This window comes from Haliotis rubra, unplaced genomic scaffold (genome assembly GCF_003918875.1).
Source record: "Haliotis rubra isolate DU_JTF1 unplaced genomic scaffold, ASM391887v1 Scf388, whole genome shotgun sequence".
NCBI classification, from domain to species: domain Eukaryota; kingdom Metazoa; phylum Mollusca; class Gastropoda; order Lepetellida; family Haliotidae; genus Haliotis; species Haliotis rubra.
Window position 1 is genome coordinate 508,599 of NW_025767066.1, and position 20,632 is coordinate 529,230.

At 40.7% G+C, this 20,632-nt stretch overlaps 1 protein-coding gene across 3 annotated transcripts in view; it reads right to left on the minus strand.

Annotated features, from left to right (window-relative positions):
• The window catches only part of LOC124286630 (F-box only protein 44-like), a 32,999-nt gene that overhangs the window by 10,428 nt on the left and 1,939 nt on the right, over positions 1–20,632 (minus strand). The window contains exons 1-2 of one of the 3 annotated variants that reach the window (XM_046723014.1): positions 17,754–17,957; positions 617–929 (exon numbers count right to left, since the gene is read on the minus strand). In XM_046723014.1, coding sequence (XP_046578970.1) covers positions 617–917 — 301 coding nt within the window. In that variant the 5' untranslated portion in view covers positions 918–929; positions 17,754–17,957. Of the gene's footprint in view, positions 1–616; positions 930–17,753; positions 17,958–20,632 lie in introns of those variants that run through there. The other 2 variants (XM_046723016.1, XM_046723015.1) reach the window with 2 other exon arrangements.

A 20,632-nucleotide genomic window follows, 5' to 3' on the forward strand; every position in this document is an offset into this window, starting at 1 on the left:
GATTACATTTGCCAAAAGATTGAGACACAATTTGCTGATAACAGCAATGATGGAGAATGGAGGGGACAAACAACCAGCATGTTGATTGTTCTGCAGTATTCCATACATATCTCTGAACACTGTAAATAGTACGTCTGGATTAGACAAAACAGTGGGTGATATTATGACCAACAATTCTGGAACTAAGCACACTATAACCATGATACACCATGCACCTATTTTGTAACCACAAAATCTTAAATTTTCTTGGCTCTTACAACCAGCATGGGTTGATGTGTACATTGTTTGTCTCTAGAACACATGCACCAGCAGGGGACCCGTGACGGTCCAGGTTAGAATATTGATCTTCAGTAATCCATGCTTGTGGTAAGAGGCAACTAACGGGATCGTGTGGTCAGGCTCGCTGACTTGGTTAACACATGTCATCGGCGCATGCTGTTGATCACTGGATTGTCTGGTCCAGACTCGATTATTTACAGACTGCCGCCGTGTATAGCTGGAATATTGCCGAGTGCAGCATAAAACTAAACTCACTCACTCACTCACATGCACCAGCAGGGGCAGGCTCAACATCAGAGATATATTCATACTTCATTACACACAAAAATGACCTTACCCTGTGCACATGGATTCTTGATTAAATTTCTTGAATAGGGGTTAAAGAAAAAAATCTGTTTGAAATCTTCTGGTTTCACAAAATGAGGAATATGTTTTTTTTCCAATTCACACTTTCTCTTCCAAAGTGTGGGTCTGGAGATAACATCTCTGAACTGATGACACACCAGCACACAGTTGTGTACAACGTCTTGGGCTGGAACATGTATGAGTATTTCTATAACCAGGTCTTCTGGGATCTCATGTAACATGGAACTCTGGCAGGTGTTGTTCAGTGTCCTTGAACTGTATTTGGACCCCATGTTCCTCAAAACCTGGAACAAGTAAACATGCACATACAATACTTGAACAAAGATTAACCTGTAGACCTTATGAAAACATCCAACTGGATTTCAGTTGATTCAATACACCCTTAAATGTATTTGACAACGAAGTGGCCACGGGATTCAAACCTTGGATCATCAGATCTAGTAATGGGTGCCTTGTCCACTTGACCAAAGAGGTTGTAACCACATCAACCCCAGCTATGTTAGAAATCTATGTTATTGTTTTACTACCACTGAAATCACTTTGTAGTGCCAAGGTAAGAATGTAATTGGTAGGATGACTCACGCTGGTGAACATATTCACTACATGTTACTGTTACATGCAATGGCCACTCCAGCTGGGCGGCATGGGTACATGTAGTTGCAACATCGTTTGTTAACATCCTATGATCAAAGCTACCCATTCTTGCATTGAAGTAAGTTGTTTTCTTACATAACCCATGTGAGCAAACTGGTATCAAACATATGTGTGAGATCGATTTCCAAGCCCATGATCAGCTCCTCCATGGTGATGACCTAGGGTTAGATTATGACGGACTACACCCCTGATTAAAATTCATTGATGTTTCTTGTGCTTCAAACTGATTCGAATGCAGACCTGTTACTCGTGCCAAACACTTTAATATATGTATACTTGTCCCCTACCTTATATGTGTGATTGTCTTGTAAGTAAGTATGTATTTGTGAAATAAACCAAACTTAGTTTAGATAGTAACATGTTTCTGTTTTCTTTTCTTTTTTCCATTGTCGTAGTTGCTGCAGATTAGGCATAGTCATGAATTCAAAATTGCTTCCACAATAAGTAACATCTGTGTAAACGATTACGTGTGAAGATAGATGGTAAAGACAAAGGGCGTGTTATCTCCATTGTGGCTCCTCTTGGAACATACAACATGTACAACATTAGAACTTATACAGGAGGGATGAGTTTCAAGGTATTGTCTTGCGAAAATACCTGACACTGTAATGACAGTGCTAGTTTGTGGTGAGATCGATTTACCTACTGACTTAATTGATTAACTGATGATGGATGATATTTTTACCAATGAACCTGGTGATTGTAACGATTTGGATCTATCCCCAAACCCTGAACAACTACATGATCATTCGTAAATTGACAAATTTGTTCATGACAATCAGAACCGAAACACACAATGTAAAACAATGTACAAAATGAGGTATTTGCAAGGGTTCATGATTGCAAATGGTGACACATGTCCTTTCGAGTCCATTCAACCTACAGAACTTTGTGACAGTTTGTGTACATTTGTTATTAGCCTCAGAAAGGAAGATGGTAGCAATTATGAACCATCTACAGTTCGTGGGATGTTGTCCAGTTTTGATAGGTACCTGAAGTCAAAGCACTACCGTTAATCACTTATCAATGATCGTGAATTTGAAAAGTTAAACACTGTCATCAAACCAAAACCAAAAGTAGTAAGGCAGTGTATGAAATAAGCCAAAAATCCAACCAGACATCAGGGCTGGTAACTTCAAAATGTTACCAGCCCCAAATGGATTTAACCAGAGCAAATATGGTGAATTTACTCAGATGTATGGAACATCTAAACTTTTTACCAGACCATCTGGCTGGCTAGCTGTAAATTTAGACCGTCCGTCAGAAATCTAGACTGTTTCAGGCGGTCGGATTGGCCTTATTCCATACACTGACTAAAGAGTGGAGGAATGGGTAACCTACCTTGCCATGCTGAATCACTCACTGATGATGATATTAACAAACTCTATGAAACAAAAGAACTTGGTCCTCACGATCCCAAATCCATTTTGAACACCATGTGGTGGAACAACACCACTAATTTTTGGATCCATTGTGTCTATCCACACACTGACATGAAATTGGGGGATATTGCACTTAAAACTGACTCAGATGGTAGAGAATTTCTTGAATTCATAGAGAAGCAGTCAAAAACATGCACCTAAAAGCATGGACGACTAATGATGACCGTTGTCCAGTATCCATGTACAAGCTGTACTTGAGCCTCCGTCCTGCAGGGTACTCCAGTCCAGATACACCTTTCTATATTGCCACTAACACCAAGGAACCACCTAGCAAATTCCCCTGGTTCAAACAGCAACTTGTTGGTAGCAACAAACTCAGCTCTATTATCAGACGTATAGCAAAATACGCTGGTTTAGAAAACAGGAACTTCACAAAACATTCAGCAAGAAAATTCCTTGTCCAAAAACTGTCTGATGAAAATATTCCTCCAACTCACATTATGCAGATATCAGGTCATCGTAACATGCAGAGTGTAAACAACTATAGTCAAATTTCATCCTCGCAACACCAAAACATTATTGGCATCCTCAGTGGCAGTGGCAGGTGCTGGGAAAGCCAGCAGGCTGTGTCAACGAAGAGTAGCTTCCCTTCAACTGTGAACGTAACCTCCGCAATGTCACAGTCGAGCACAAAGGTTACGTTTAATGACAAACTCTCAATATTTTCAGCTTCGGTGTATGGGGGTACATTCAACATTAACTTTTACGGAACTGCAAGTGCCCCATGTGCAAAGAAATCCAAACTATCCTCCGATGACGACTGTATTCAAATTGAACGAGCATCACCTAGCACATGTTCAGAACTATAATAATGACGTCACACTGTGAAATTATTTTCACTTGGGAGAGAACCAGTTACAGTTGCAAAGTCATGGCTTTTGAGTGTTTAATAAAAAGTTCTTTGATCTTATCTTGTTTACATTATTGTTGTTGCCTTAGAAATGCACAAATATGACTGATACTCTTTTGTGGAGGGTTACACAATGTATGTGTAGTAAGTAGTCTGCTGAGTGTTATGTATCAATGCACCACTACAATCAGAGAAAGGATAAAATATGCATCGACTTGATCCAAAAGTGGTGAGATTTTAAGTGTGTTAGAAACAGATTACTGTTCTCGTGTCTGTCAGATACCATTTATTTTAGTATTCATGCAACTCATTGTTTCAAAACATATCTAACTTGCTTTCTCGCTTGTTAGATACGTTTTGAAACAACTCATAAGATAAATGGTATCTGACAGACACTCGTTTAGTAATCTCTATATCTGTGTTTCCATTAAAATGCTGATTTAATTGTCAATCTTGATCATGTGCAAAACCCACGACACTGAAGTGGGTTAAGAACAATACAATGTGGACTCATTTGATCCAATTGTTACTATTTATTGAAATCACAAGCACAGTGCTATTGTTAATTCATTCATGCACACCTAAGTATACATGTAGGTTATAGCAAATGCTAATGAAATATATTGTATTAATGTGTACAAATATCAAAGCCCACAAGGTCAATTTTTTTATCATTATTTATTATGTAAATATTGGCAAAACCAAGTTTGGTCAATATGCGTAATATCCCTAATGATCAAATAGGTGCAAAGCCATTTAGTGAGCTTCAACGTTTTTGTGCAAGATATTAATTCTAAGTGCACTGAAAAACTATTAATCTAATAAGTAAATATTGTTTTGATTAAATCTTAGCATAAGTGTGTGTTTTCGAGCTCGAGAAATTGGTCTCACTAAAATGCAAACTGTATTCTGTATGGCAAGAACATGATAGTAAGTACACACCATGCAATGTAGCATAGTTGTTTTTGTTACAGCATGTTCAGGTATACTCTACTTAATGCATCATTTTTTTTATGTGTTTCATGTAGCCACCAAATTCTGAACATAAGTTGGTTGGTCGAAAAAATCAACAACAAAAAAAACAACAATTTAATAAAGACAAAATAATCTGAACAATGTTCCTGAATCTCATTTATTGCAATTCTTGTTACAATTTCTCATGTTCTTTGGACTTGTGGCAGCAATTGATTAAAAGATAAACATTTATACGACGAGGCAGTAGGTTTTAGGCTCGAGTTGGCGGGGTTGGACTCAGTTATAACAAGGTTATTCCTGATCATTGTGGCAGTCAAATATCCTAAAGATCAAGGGGACATTTTTCACCCCCATCATTCAGGGTGTCGACCAGCTAAATGGCAGCTATAATGAACTGACAGCACCCTATGCTGGGGTTAGTAAGACTGATGCTCAGTCTAAGTATGGTCAAACTCAGGTATGGATAGTAGTATGTGCCATATAACATCAGGCTGGAATTATCGAGGACCGATGCTCAGTCTAAGTATGTTCAAACCCAGGTATGGATAGTAGTATGTGCCATATAACATCAGGCTGGAATTATCGAGCTCAGACCAAACTCAGGTATGCTCAGTCTGGAATTATCGAAGTATGTTCAAACTCAGGTATGGATAGGTATGTGCCATGGATAGTCAGTATGTGCCATATATAACATCAGGCTGGAATTATCGAGGACCGATGCTCAGTCTAAGTATGTTCAAACTCAGGTATGGATAGTAGTATGTGCCATATAACATCAGGCTGGAATTATCGAGGACCGATGCTCAGTCTAAGTATGTTCAAACTCAGGTATGGATAGTAGTATGTGCCATATAACATCAGGCTGGAATTATCGAGGACCGATGCTCAGTCTAAGTATGTTCAAACTCAGGTATGGATAGTAGTATGTGCCATATAACATCAGGCTGGAATTATCGAGGACCGATGCTCAGTCTAAGTATGTTCAAACTCAGGTATGGATAGTAGTATGTGCCATATAACATCAGGCTGGAATTATCGAGGACCGATGCTCAGTCTAAGTATGTTCAAACTCAGGCTGGAATATGGATAGTAGTATGTGCCATATAACATCAGGCTGGAATTATCGAGGACCGATGCTCAGTCTAAGTATGTTCAAACTCAGGTATGGATAGTAGTATGTGCCATATAACATCAGGCTGGAATTATCGAGGACCGATGCTCAGTCTAAGCTTCAGATCTAGGTTGTTGCTCAACCATGCTAAAAAATTAGTAGTTCGCAACCAATGCTTGGGTAAGGTGTTCCAGCACCCCATGCTGGAGTTAGTATGACAGATGCTCAGTCGAAAGTATGTTCAAATCCAGACTGGGGTAATAGTGTGTGCAGTATTACATCATGCTGTAGTGGAAAGGACGGATGCTCAGTCTAAGCTTGCAGAGCCAGGTTGATGCTCAACCATACAATATGCAAGTTCGCACCCAATGCTTGGGTTATTATAAACGGGAGAGTCAGCAATACAATTAGAAGGGTCGGGAGATGAGAAACACAAAAAATAAAAATACTGCCCTTATACTCTACTTACAGTGAACATGATGGTCGGTACACACCATACCATGTAGCATCTGTTACAGCATGTTCAGGTATATTCTACTTACAGTGAACATGATGGTCGGTACACACCATACCATGTAGCATCTGTTACAGCATGTTCAGTTATACTCTACTTACAGTGAACATGATGGTCGGTACACACCATACCATGTAGCATCTGTTACAGCATGTTCAGTTATACTCTACTTACAGTGAACATGATGGTCGGTACACACCATACCATGTAGCATCTGTTACAGCATGTTCAGTATATTCTACTTACAGTGAACATGATGGTCGGTACACACCATACCATGTAGCATCTGTTACAGCATGTTCAGTTATACTCTACTTACAGTGAACATGATGGTCGGTACACACCATACCATGTAGCATCTGTTACAGCATGTTCAGTTATATTCTACTTACAGTGAACATGATGGTCGGTACACACCATACCATGTAGCATCTGTTACAGCATGTTCAGTTATACTCTACTTACAGTGAACATGATGGTCGGTACACACCATACCATGTAGCATCTGTTACAGCATGTTCAGTTATATTCTATATTCTTTACAGTGAACATGATGGTCGGTACACACCATACCATGTAGCATCTGTTACAGCATGTTCAGTTATATTCTACTTACAGTGAACATGATGGTCGGTACACACCATACCATGTAGCATCTGTTACAGCATGTTCAGTTATACTCTACTTACAGTGAACATGATGGTCGGTACACACCATACCATGTAGCATCTGTTACAGCATGTTCAGTTATATTCTACTTACAGTGAACATGATGGTCGGTACACACCATACCATGTAGCATCTGTTACAGCATGTTCAGTTATACTCTACTTACAGTGAACATGATGGTCGGTACACACCATACCATGTAGCATCTGTTACAGCATGTTCAGTTATATTCTACTTACAGTGAACATGATGGTCGGTACACACCATACCATGTAGCATCTGTTACAGCATGTTCAGTTATATTCTACTTACAGTGAACATGATGGTCGGTACACACCATACCATGTAGCATCTGTTACAGCATGTTCAGTTATATTCTACTTACAGTGAACATGATGGTCGGTACACACCATACCATGTAGCATCTGTTACAGCATGTTCAGTTATACTCTACTTACAGTGAACATGATGGTCGGTACACACCATACCATGTAGCATCTGTTACAGCATGTTCAGTTATATTCTACTTACAGTGAACATGATGGTCGGTACACACCATACCATGTAGCATCTGTTACAGCATGTTCAGTTATACTCTACTTACAGTGAACATGATGGTCGGTACACACCATACCATGTAGCATCTGTTACAGCATGTTCAGTTATACTCTACTTACAGTGAACATGATGGTCGGTACACACCATACCATGTAGCATCTGTTACAGCATGTTCAGTTATATTCTACTTACAGTGAACATGATGGTCGGTACACACCATACCATGTAGCATCTGTTACAGCATGTTCAGTTATACTCTACTTACAGTGAACATGATGGTCGGTACACACCATACCATGTAGCATCTGTTACAGCATGTTCAGTTATATTCTACTTACAGTGAACATGATGGTCGGTACACACCATACCATGTAGCATCTGTTACAGCATGTTCAGTTATACTCTACTTACAGTGAACATGATGGTCGGTACACACCATACCATGTAGCATCTGTTACAGCATGTTCAGTTATATTCTACTTACAGTGAACATGATGGTCGGTACACACCATACCATGTAGCATCTGTTACAGCATGTTCAGTTATACTCTACTTACAGTGAACATGATGGTCGGTACACACCATACCATGTAGCATCTGTTACAGCATGTTCAGTTATATTCTACTTACAGTGAACATGATGGTCGGTACACACCATACCATACCATGTAGCATCTGTTACAGCATGTTCAGTTATATTCTACTTACAGTGAACATGATGGTCGGTACACACCATACCATGTAGCATCTGTTACAGCATGTTCAGTTATATTCTACTTACAGTGAACATGATGGTCGGTACACACCATACCATGTAGCATCTGTTACAGCATGTTCAGTTATATTCTACTTACAGTGAACATGATGGTCGGTACACACCATACCATGTAGCATCTGTTACAGCATGTTCAGTTATATTCTACTTACAGTGAACATGATGGTCGGTACACACCATACCATGTAGCATCTGTTACAGCATGCATGTTTATACAGTTATATGGTCTACTTACAGTGAACATGATGGTTATACTCTACTTACAGTGAACACACCATACCATGTAGCATCTGTTACAGCATGTTCAGTTATATTCTACTTACAGTGAACATGATGGTCGGTACACACCATACCATGTAGCATCTGTTACAGCATGTTCAGTTATATTCTACTTACAGTGAACATGATGGTCGGTACACACCATACCATGTAGCATCTGTTACAGCATGTTCAGTTATATTCTACTTACAGTGAACATGATGGTCGGTACACACCATACCATGTAGCATCTGTTACAGCATGTTCAGTTATATTCTACTTACAGTGAACATGATGGTCGGTACACACCATACCATGTAGCATCTGTTACAGCATGTTCAGTTATATTCTACTTACAGTGAACATGATGGTCGGTACACACCATACCATGTAGCATCTGTTACAGCATGTTCAGTTATACTCTACTTACAGTGAACATGATGGTCGGTACACACCATACCATGATGGTCGGTTACATATACCATGTAGCATCTGTTACAGCATGTTCAGTTATATTCTACTTACAGTGAACATGATGGTCGGTACACACCATACCATGTAGCATCTGTTACAGCATGTTCAGTTATATTCTACTTACAGTGAACATGATGGTCGGTACACACCATACCATGTAGCATCTGTTACAGCATGTTCAGTTATACTCTACTTACAGTGAACATGATGGTCGGTACACACCATACCATGTAGCATCTGTTACAGCATGTTCAGTTATATTCTACTTACAGTGAACATGATGGTCGGTACACACCATACCATGTAGCATCTGTTACAGCATGTTCAGTTATATTCTACTTACAGTGAACATGATGGTCGGTACACACCATACCATGTAGCATCTGTTACAGCATGTTCAGTTATATTCTACTTGACAGTGAACATGATGGTCGGTACCATACCATATACCATGTAGCATCTGTTACAGCATGCATGTTCAGTTATATTCTACTTACAGTGAACATGATGGTCGGTACACACCATACCATGTAGCATCTGTTACAGCATGTTCAGTTATATTCTACTTACAGTGAACATGATGGTCGGTACACACCATACCATGTAGCATCTGTTACAGCATGTTCAGTTATATTCTACTTACAGTGAACATGATGGTCGGTACACACCATACCATGTAGCATCTGTTACAGCATGTTCAGTTATATTCTACTTACAGTGAACATGATGGTCGGTACACACCATACCATGTAGCATCTGTTACAGCATGTTCAGTTATATTCTACTTACAGTGAACATGATGGTCGGTACACACCATACCATGTAGCATCTGTTACAGCATGTTCAGTTATATTCTACTTACAGTGAACATGATGGTCGGTACACACCATACCATGTAGCATCTGTTACAGCATGTTCAGTTATATTCTACTTACAGTGAACATGATGGTCGGTACACACCATACCATGTAGCATCTGTTACAGCATGTTCAGTTATATTCTACTTACAGTGAACATGATGGTCGGTACACACCATACCATGTAGCATCTGTTACAGCATGTTCAGTTATACTCTACTTACAGTGAACATGATGGTCGGTACACACCCATACCATGTAGCATCTGTTACAGCATGTTCAGTTATATTCTACTTACAGTGAACATGATGGTCGGTACACACCATACCATGTAGCATCTGTTACAGCATGTTCAGTTATACTCTACTTACAGTGAACATGATGGTCGGTACACACCATACCATGTAGCATCTGTTACAGCATGTTCAGTTATACTCTACTTACAGTGAACATGATGGTCGGTACACACCATACCATGTAGCATCTGTTACAGCATGTTCAGTTATATTCTGACTTACAGTGAACATGATGGTCGGCATACACACCATACCATGTAGCATCTGTTACAGCATGTTCAGTTATATTCTACTTACAGTGAACATGATGGTCGGTACACACCATACCATGTAGCATCTGTTACAGCATGTTCAGTTATATTCTCAGTTATATTCTACTTACAGTGAACATGATGGTCGGTACACACCATACCATGTAGCATCTGTTACAGCATGTTCAGTTATATTCTACTTACAGTGAACATGATGGTCGGTACACACCATACCATGTAGCATCTGTTACAGCATGTTCAGTTATACTCTACTTACAGTGAACATGATGGTCGGGACCACACGCTGACCATGACCACGCCCCTACCTCGACAATTACCTCTAAACCCATGCCCACGCTTCTGATGTGACGGGTAATTCGGGTGTAGAATGACAAACTCTCGAAAGGTGACCACGCTCTTCCACACCTGTGACAGTCACTGTTCCTATGGAAACACTGTGACCCTGTGTGAAACATGCCCCCACACCGTCACACTTTGCCGATCGACCTTCGCCAAGCACAGAAGTTTTATTCACAGTCCTAGGTGGTTGAGTTTCTTCTTTAATGGTTTGAACTTCATTAGCTGCCATTTCCATTCCAACACAAAGTGCATAGGCTTTATTATAATCTAAAGTCTTTTCTGTCAAAAGCCTCTTTTGCATTTGATCATTATTGATTCCACACACCAACCTGTCTGAGTTGTGCCTCAATATCTGATAATCACATGTTGATGCAAGGTTTCAGTTCCGCCACGTAGTTTCCTAAACATTCTGCATTCTGTCTCTCATATTGAAGTGTCGCCGCTCCACCATGACCGCTCGCTTTGGACTAATGTGATTCTTCATTAACTTGACTATTGCCTCGTAAGAGATTGCCCTGTTTCGACGGTATGGTCAGATTCCTCAAAAGTTTATAAGATTTACTTCAATCACACTCAAAAGAATTGCTCTTTGCTTTCCTGCATCTTCAATACTATCTGAAGTGAAATAATGTCCCAATCTCTCAGTATATTCACCCCAATCGTCACTATCGATCAAATTCCTCTATTTTCCCAAACGCCCATTTTTGTTTGATTTTCACTTACGCTTTCCGCTCTCTTCATTCAGGGTCCCGGGAGATTTCCTGATGAGTTTTTCTCACACCTGGATTCGAAATTCCACAGCCTTATAACCTTGTATCCTCGTCGCCAAAATGTGGTATCGTGACTAACATTCTTCCAAAAGCACACGACATGACTTGGAGAACAGCGGCTTTATTTCGGTCGGCTGAAGCATACAAACTTGGGCAGAAAGCACGTGGCCCGATGGCGTATGGTCCCATCATGCATTGGGGTACACAGGGAGCAGTTGTTTTCCTCCTGTAGTTAAGGGAGCGTTACTAGTTACATTACTACACACATTTTAACGTCTTTTGGTATGACGCGGTCGGGGATCGAACCCGCGACCTTCCGCTCTTGTGGACAAACGTGACCGACAGACGCTTGAGAGAATAATTACGGACAATGTAGCTCGGGGTACTCATATAATTACGGACTGTTGGAAGGGTTACGGCCGGACTTGTTGGCCTGGGTTTGTTCAATAATAAATGTAAATCAATCAGAAATTTCAAAGGTATTTGATGATATTGTTGGTATTTATCATATTGACGTCTTTGTAATTTCTTATGTCATTTTGAATTGACTGGTGCTTGCACCAACCTCATAGAAAATAGGTGGTGGTGTGTGAAGAGGCAGTTGCCTGCGACACACACTGACTTCACGCTACACCTCGCCGAGTACATGTACAGAACTCGTGTACAAGGGGACGTGTTTACTACACTCCTGAAATACATTGGTTTAATGTACCGGGAACGTTGATGGAACTCTTACCCCGGGAGGGTAACAGGGGATGAAAAATCTGAACCCATCCCAGCCCTAGCGTCACCTATCCTGGATGTTTCCAACGCTAACAATTACCGGTATATTTCAGATCCACCACAGAGGAAGCAAGAACCTGGTGTTCAACTTAGGGAAAATATGCAGACTTTTGGAAACCTGATTCTGCTTCTGATATATTTAGTAAATAAAACGTGTCAAGCGATAGTGTATTTTGTGTGAAATCAAATTCCGTTATCACCTCTATAGTTTTACCCCAAATCTACGCAGAGCTCCACTGACATCACATGTTACCTACTGTTACGAGATTAATCATATTTCGTATTAATCTTATGCCAGCTTTTGTATCAACCCACACGAGGGTCGACGTCATGTATGTAACCCGCCATTGGGAATAAACCATCAAACATGAACATGGTGTCAGAAGTGGCCGGTTTGGTGAAAATCACTAAACTATGCGCCCAAAAGTTGTAGGAATATGTCCAAGACATCCAGTGACAGTTTAGCTAAACTTTCAAGCCTGGATACAGTGTCTTTTCACGAGATGGTCGCTTCAACTCAGCAGTGCAGGCTAAGTTTCATAGGACATGCGGTTTGAAGGTGACAGCAATGCAGCCTTCTGAAGCCGCTTCTACAACGTGAAATAACTGAATATCTTCACACAAACTTTAGTGAAAAGTGATTTATAACATCTTGCTTATAATATCATGCACTTTAATGCTGTATTTTTCATCTCATTGAAAAAATCAACGGTAAAGCCAACTTGAGTACTACCGTAACACTTCAAAATGGCGCCTAGCAATTTTCCTGTGCCAGCTCCAATGGACTTTAATGGAGATTTAAATGTGAATTGACATTCTTTCGTTCCTCAATGGGAAAACTATGCTATTGCTACTGAACTTGACAAAAAGATCCTAAAATTGTGGTTGCAACTTTCTTGAGTTTGATGGGAAATAATTGTTATAGAGTGTATCAACACCTAGACATATCTGATGAAGACAAAACAAAAAACCTAAACAAATTCTTGAAGCTCTTGAAAACATTTTCTACCTGCTAGAAATGTAATTTATGAACGCTATGTGTTTAACACTACAAATCAAGGAATTTCTGAAGGCATTGATGAATATGTTACTAAACTTCGCTAACTTGCTGCTTCCTGTGATTTTGGATCTCTTCAATGATGACTTGATAAGAGACAGAATAGTGTTAGGAACTAAAGACACTGGTGCTCGCTCACAAATGCTTCGAATCAAAACTTGATCTGAAACATGCAATTGACACTTGCAGAGCTAGTGAGATTGCTGCAAAGCAATTAAAGAAAATATCATCAAACAATGAAGAAGCTATACATCTTGTTAAACGTCCATTCAAGAAGAAGCAACAGAATCAAGCTAAAAAAGAAAAACCTAAGGGTAAACCACAAAGCAATAGTACAGAACATTTGCAGTACAGATGTAAATATTGTGGTGGACAACATAAACAAGATAGAAAATCATGCCCTGCATTTGGCAAGACATGTACATTCTGCAAGAGACTTCATCACTTTGCAAGTTCCTGTTTGAAAAAGAAACAAGGCAAGGGTAGTTTGCACTATCTTGATGCAGATGAATATGATGATGATGATGATGATTATTGCTCTGATGATGAACCAGTGTACTCTATTACCCACAGTGTTGGATCAGTTAAAACACGGGTAAACAGTGGTTTTCTGTAGACTTAAACTTGAAAGTTCCTAGTGAAGAATGGCTTACTTTCGACTTGAAGTGTCAACTCGACTCGGAACAACATGCAACATCATGAACTTCAGTGATTACTGTTATCTAGCTCAGCACGGAGATCCTCCTGTTGAGAAAAAGAAGGGCAAAACTTAGACTCTATGATCAATCTCTGATGAGATCACGAGGTGAAGCAACTTTGGAGTGTATTAGTGAGGGTAAGGCCCATGAACTGACATTTCAAAATTGTTGATGGACAGCAAACACCGCCTTGTCTGCTGAAACATGTGAAATCTTGAATCTCATGACTGTAAATGATCGTGGTGGTCTACAGTGTGCAGGAAGTACAGATTCCATCTTTGACATACTCAAGATAATGGACGATTATGGAGATGTATTTCTCGTGGACTTGGGTGTCTACAAGGTACCTACCACTTAGATGTCGATCCAGCCATCACACCTGTGCAGCATCAACCTCGCAGAATAGCAGTAGCTCTGAAGCAAGAAGTGAAAAGCAAAGTCGATGAACTTGTTGAGAAAGGTGTGCTTGCTAAAGTCACTGAACCAACTGAATGGATCAACAACAGCATGGTAGTTGTGAAGAAGCCAGGAAAATTGGAGGATATGCTTAGATCCTAAGGACTTAAATGTTGCCCTGAAACGCCTCACTACCAGATTCCAACCATAGATGAAGTTCTTTTCATCGCCTTGGTGAAGCCAAAGTCTTTTTCAACTCTTGACGAAAAGATGGCTTCTGGCAAGTTCAACTTGATGATGAAAGTAGCTACTTGACTACATTCTGACTCCTTTTTCGACGATATCGCTGGTTACGTATGCCTTTTGGCATCGCCACAGCTCCTGAAGAATACCAACGACGCCAGCATGAGGTCTTGGAAGGATTATCCGGTGTTGAGGTAATCCATGATTTATCCTTGTCTATGGATGTGGCTTACACACTTGATAAAGCCAACATCTACCATGACAGAAACTTGATCAAACTACTTGAAAGGGCCAGAAAATCAAACTTGAAACTGAACAAGTCAAAGCTTCGACCGACAATCAGCGCATTCCATACTTGGGTCATCTCTTAACTGCAGAAGGACTTAAACCAGATCCTGAGAAGGTATGCGCAGTCCAAGAAATGCCAAAACCAACTGATGCAAAGAGGTTCAAAGATTCATAGGTTTCATTAACTACCTATCAAAAATTCCTGCCTCGCCTCTCTGAAATATGTGAACCTCTCTCAGACGCCTCCTTGACAAAGATGCAGTGTGGTGTTGGTATTGATCAGCATGAGAAAGCCTTTGAACAGATCAAAAGTATGGTGACAAGTACTCCTGTACTCAAATACTATGATGTGAACGAGGAAGTCACTATACAAGCGGATGCGAAAGTGAAGTAGGCCTAGGCTAACGCTTCTACAAAACGGACAGCCCGCCTGTTTTGCATCTAGGTCTCTCTCTGAAACTGAACAGCTTACGCCAAGAAATTGAAAAAGAATGCCTTGCCATTGTGTTTGCGCAGTGAACGCTTTCGATCAGTACGCTTCATGGACGGACGCGATACATGTCGACAGTGACCATAAGACTCTGCAGAGCATTTTCAAGAAATCTCTGCTCTCTTCTCCAAAGAGACTCCAAAGAATGCTCCTCAGACTACAAAAGTACAAGCTTGGAAGTGAAGTACAAGAAAGGGTCAGAAATGTACATAGCAGACTTTCTCTAGAGCATCACTTCCGAGAAAGAAAGTTGAAACTTCAGCAAAAGAGACTATGAGATATTCTCAATCACAGAAGAAAATGCTCTGTACAATGAATTTGAAGAAGTAAACGCCATGAGTACATCCCTGTCACTGATCAAAGACTTGATCAACTACAACGCTTTGAATGATCAAGACACAACGATGCAAACTCTGAAGTCAACTGTTCTAGCCGCTGGCCAGAACGCCGTGGATGAAACTCCTGTGTGCATCCGAGACTTCTGGAATTTCAGAGAAGAATCCAACAGTACAGAACGGTGTTCTGTACAAAAGGTGCCGTGGTCGCGGATTCCCTATGCACTCAGAGCAGAAATGTCTAACGCATTCATTCCAGCCATCTTGGGGCTGAAGCATGTGTCCGTAAGGCTCGTGGATGTTCTGTACTGGCCGAACATGAGTTCCGGCTATCAAGGACTATGTCGCCAAATGTACAACGTGTTGTGAACTGTCTGACAAACAACCCAAAGAACCTCTCATGACACATGACATACCGACAGACCATGGAGCAAGATCGGAGCCGACATCTTCACATTGGATGGGGACGACTACCATACAAGTAGACTACTACTCTGACTACTGGGAAGTCGACAAACTTCAAAGTACAACATCTGCCAGTATCATTGAGTGTATGAAGATGCAATTCAGTCGCCACGGTATCCCCGAAAAGGTGGTGACTGACAATGGTTCTCAACTAGCATCCGCAGAATTCTAACACTTCTCAAAAGATTGGGAATTTGAGCATGTGACATCATCTCCCTATCACAGTCAATCTAATGGGAAAGCGGAGTCAGCGGTCAAGATCACAAAGAGACTTCTCACGAAAATCCAAGAGAAATGGCAATGATCCGTGGAAAGCCATTCTGGACTGGCTAAACACACCAACAGAAGGAATGGACAGCAGCCCAGTCCAACGCCTGATGTCACTTAATTTTCAACTCAGGTAGAACAACACTACCTATAGTGAGTCAGCTCCTGAAACCGAAGAACGCGGGAAAATGTTGTGGCTAAAAGTGTGATAAGCTTAAGAAATCTAAGCTTTATTATGATCGTGGTTCTAGACCACTACCTGAATTGACCACTGGTCAAGCTAAAGCGCTATTCAGCCATCTCCAACAGATCGCAGTGGAAAGTGGCGACTAGGTACATGTGTGGAACAAGTGTCCCCAGATCATACATTGTGAGTATTGATGGAAAGAGTACCATCGCATGTCAGAAATTCCTCAAACACACAAGTGAGGAAATCACTGAGTCTGGAGGAAAGCCTGACTATCAACCAGTCAACCCCGAGATAGTCAAACCTCCCATGCCAGCGTCGCCGTTAAAGATGTTCAACAAAAGCCACCAACTGAACTGAGTTCCCAGGTGTTCGTCATTGCCTCGACAAGAACTGTAAAACCACCCACAAGATTCACAAAAGATTTTGTGCCAAAATAACTTTTATGAGTAACTGTGATTCATAAGCTAATGTTCAGCTTAAAAGTGTTAAAACTTTTTATCTTCAAAGACTTTTAAAGTTATAGGTTTATACAAGGTGTAAAACCTATATGTTTAAATTTATTTCAATTAAGTTTTTTATTGATTTATCAAATATGGACTTTAAATGCTCAACAATATTATCCCAAGTGCCAATGGATATTCTAAATATCTAGCTACTGTCCAATAACTAGTTTATTTCAATTATGCATTTCATGTTTCAATTCAGTAATGCATGCCAATTGAAGGGTTTAGTAACGTTTCATGTTCTTAATGTTTATTGCTATAATTGGTAAATTCTTCATGTATGAAAAAGAGGATGTTACGAGATTAATCATATTTCGTATTAATCTTATGCCAGCTTTTGTATCAACCCACACGAGGGTCGACGTCGTGTATGTAACCCGCCATTGGGAATAAACCATCAAACATGAACACCTACCCATCGATAATCACTGACAAACAGTGGAAACTCGGAAGTGATTTTCCCTCAAGGCTCCGGGAGGCCGACCCATGACAACAAAATGACAAAAGAATGACAGACCATGCTGACTTTGCCATCTTAAAGCTTACTTTACTCCTTGTTGTTACGAATACCGGACTTACCGTATAAAATGATTCCAACCACAATGTATATATATAACTTCCCTTTGCTCCGCCGTTTTCTCAGGTCGCCCCCACTGTCATGAAACTCGTACAACCGCTCTTACCGTCTGTGTCAATGAACATCTGGATAGCTCCATGCAGTGGTGCAAGAACTCGGTTATGGTAAAGTGCAATACAGTCACTGTGCATTGAGTTTGAACTTCTGCCATGCGTAAAACGCTCCCCAAAATGATCATCATGGATGTTATCCATCATCGCACCGAAAATAGAAAACACTGATCATGCTTGAGTGCAAACTATGATGACAGTAACGTTAGCTATTAATGTAGAAAATGCCTCTCAAACAAGATATAAATGTAGAAGCTGGGCTTTTCCGCTCTCGATCCAGTCGAGAGTAAAGCAAATCGTTTGTTTGTGAAATTAAAAAGGAAGGGCCGACAAAATAATACTACGGAAGTGCTAAGGGACCTGATGAAATAAAATTTATCAGAGTTAGTACGTTGAGTGCACAAGTTGGGGGCGTATGAACAAGGGGGCGTAAGAACAGGGGACTTAGCCCCCAACTACCCTCACATTTTCAAGACGAAACCGTATCTACCTTTACCATAACTACAATTTCATTTTTGATTTTCAATACTTTCATAAATAAGCCACCCCCCCCCCACCCCCTGCCGCTCTGAAAACCGTTCCTAATGCCCTGCAAGTTAATATATTGAGCGCAACATCGTTAGTATGTTGAGTGCACAAATTAACATCTTGAGCCCTCAAGGGGTGCAGGCTAAGACGGAACCACAGCAAAACGGCACCAGGCGAAAACGGCACCATTTGGACATAACGGAACCTCCACTTGGCGAAAACGGCTACAAATCTTATGGTGAAAACGGCACCAAATAAAAATTATAATTATTGGGAACATCTTATTTGTCATTATTTGTCATTAGATAATCTGAATACAGAATTTTGAAGCCGTCTACTCTGCCGACAGTGATTGGAAAGTTTGTGTTAGCTGATAATCGGATTCCAGTATGTTTAGATAATGAATGAGTTCGACTGATAATCGGTTTGTAGAATGTTCTCTCGATAGTCAAACATCTACTGTGCCGAGAGTGATTGGAAAAGCCTGTAATTTAGCGTGAAAACATCACAACCTTTTGATGTTTTGCGCACATTTACTCAACTCAGACTTATACAGGAAGGAAGGTTGAGCAGGCATACATCCGAAAATCCTCAACAGCTAGGGCAGGAGGAGGTTTTCGAATTGTGGAGTTAATTCAAGGATGGAGACCTGTCTCTGTCGCAGCTACTGTCAAGATGTGCGATGATCCATGGACCAATCGTTCAAGCATCCGGCCAAATATGGACGTGTGAACATGTGTTATGTTGACGGTTTGTTATCGTCTTTATTATAATCTTGTTATTCTAATGTAATGGTTGATTGAGTGAGTTATGATTTTACGCCGCTTTTAGCAATATTCCAGCTATATCGCGTGTTATAATCTTGCTGAAATAAAAACCATAAGTCAACGTCATACTGTGCCTTTTATATGTTGATTCTAATGTTATAATTAAACGAACTACAACATAAAAGTCAACATCATACTGTGTTTTGTACATGGTGCCGTTTTAGCTCAGAAATCAGTAGCCGTTTTCGCCAATACGGTGCCGTTTTCGCCGCACGATTTTGGTGCCGTTCTGCTGTGGTTCCGTTTTAGCTATAACCCCTCTCAAGAGAGTTTTCTTGAGCGCACAAGTTAATATATTGAGCGCTCAAGTTAGTTATCTTGAGCGCACAAGTTAGTATCCAGCTTGTGCGCAATATGTTAAAATCGAGCGCACAAGTTAGTATCTGAGCGCTCGACTTCGTGTTTAGTAAGTGAGTTTGTAATCTCCACATATTCTCACTCTGCCACTGTTCTTGACAACGGGCACAATAGGTGCCGCCCACTTTGAGAACTGCACAGGTCTTATAACTCCTTGCCTTTCCAACCTATCAAGTTCATTTTCTACCTTTTCTCTCAATGCGTAGGCCACATTCCTATGTTTGTAAAATCTTGGCACATCTGCTGTTATCTGAATCTGCACTGTCTGTACCTTGAGTTCTCCCAAATCTTCTTGAAAGACTTCTTCATGTGTTTTTATAATGTCCTGCAAACCTTCATTCCTTATGTTCATGATTCTCCCCCAGTCTATCTTGATCACTTGTAACCAGTCTCGGGTCAAGAGATTCTGACTATCTCCTTCAAGAACAGTCAAGGGTAACCTTGCATTTTGATGCCCATAGCAGACTTCCACTTCAGTGGTTCCAAGAACCGGAATTGTCTCCCTATTATAACTCCTCAGAATTTCCTTTGCCTCTCTCAGAGCTGGCCTTTCCTTCCACAGAGAGTTGTATGTTCGTTCGTTGATCACCGTGGTAGCTGCCCCTGTATCCAATTCTAAGGTTACCTTTTTCCCATTAACAGTTACCACGATCATGTAGGGTTCTGCTCTAACTGATCATCTCCTGTCTGGATTGCATTCAGTTCTGTACATTTCATATTCAACTTTTTCCTCAACTGGCTTCTCTTCAATGTGATGAGCATGAATTCCTCTTCCCTGACCACTGTAATGACCACGCTGACCATGACCACGTCCCCTACCTCGACGATTACCTCTAAACCCATGCCCACGCTGATGTGACGGGTAATTCGGTGTAGAATGACAAACTCTCGAAAGGTGACCACGTCTTCCACACCTGTGACAGTCACTGTTCCTATGGAAACACTGTGACCCTGTGTGAAACATGCCCCCACACCGGTCACACTTTGCCGATCGACCTTCGCCAAGCACAGAAGTTTTATTCACAGTCCTAGGTGGTTGAGTTTCTTCTTTAATGGTTT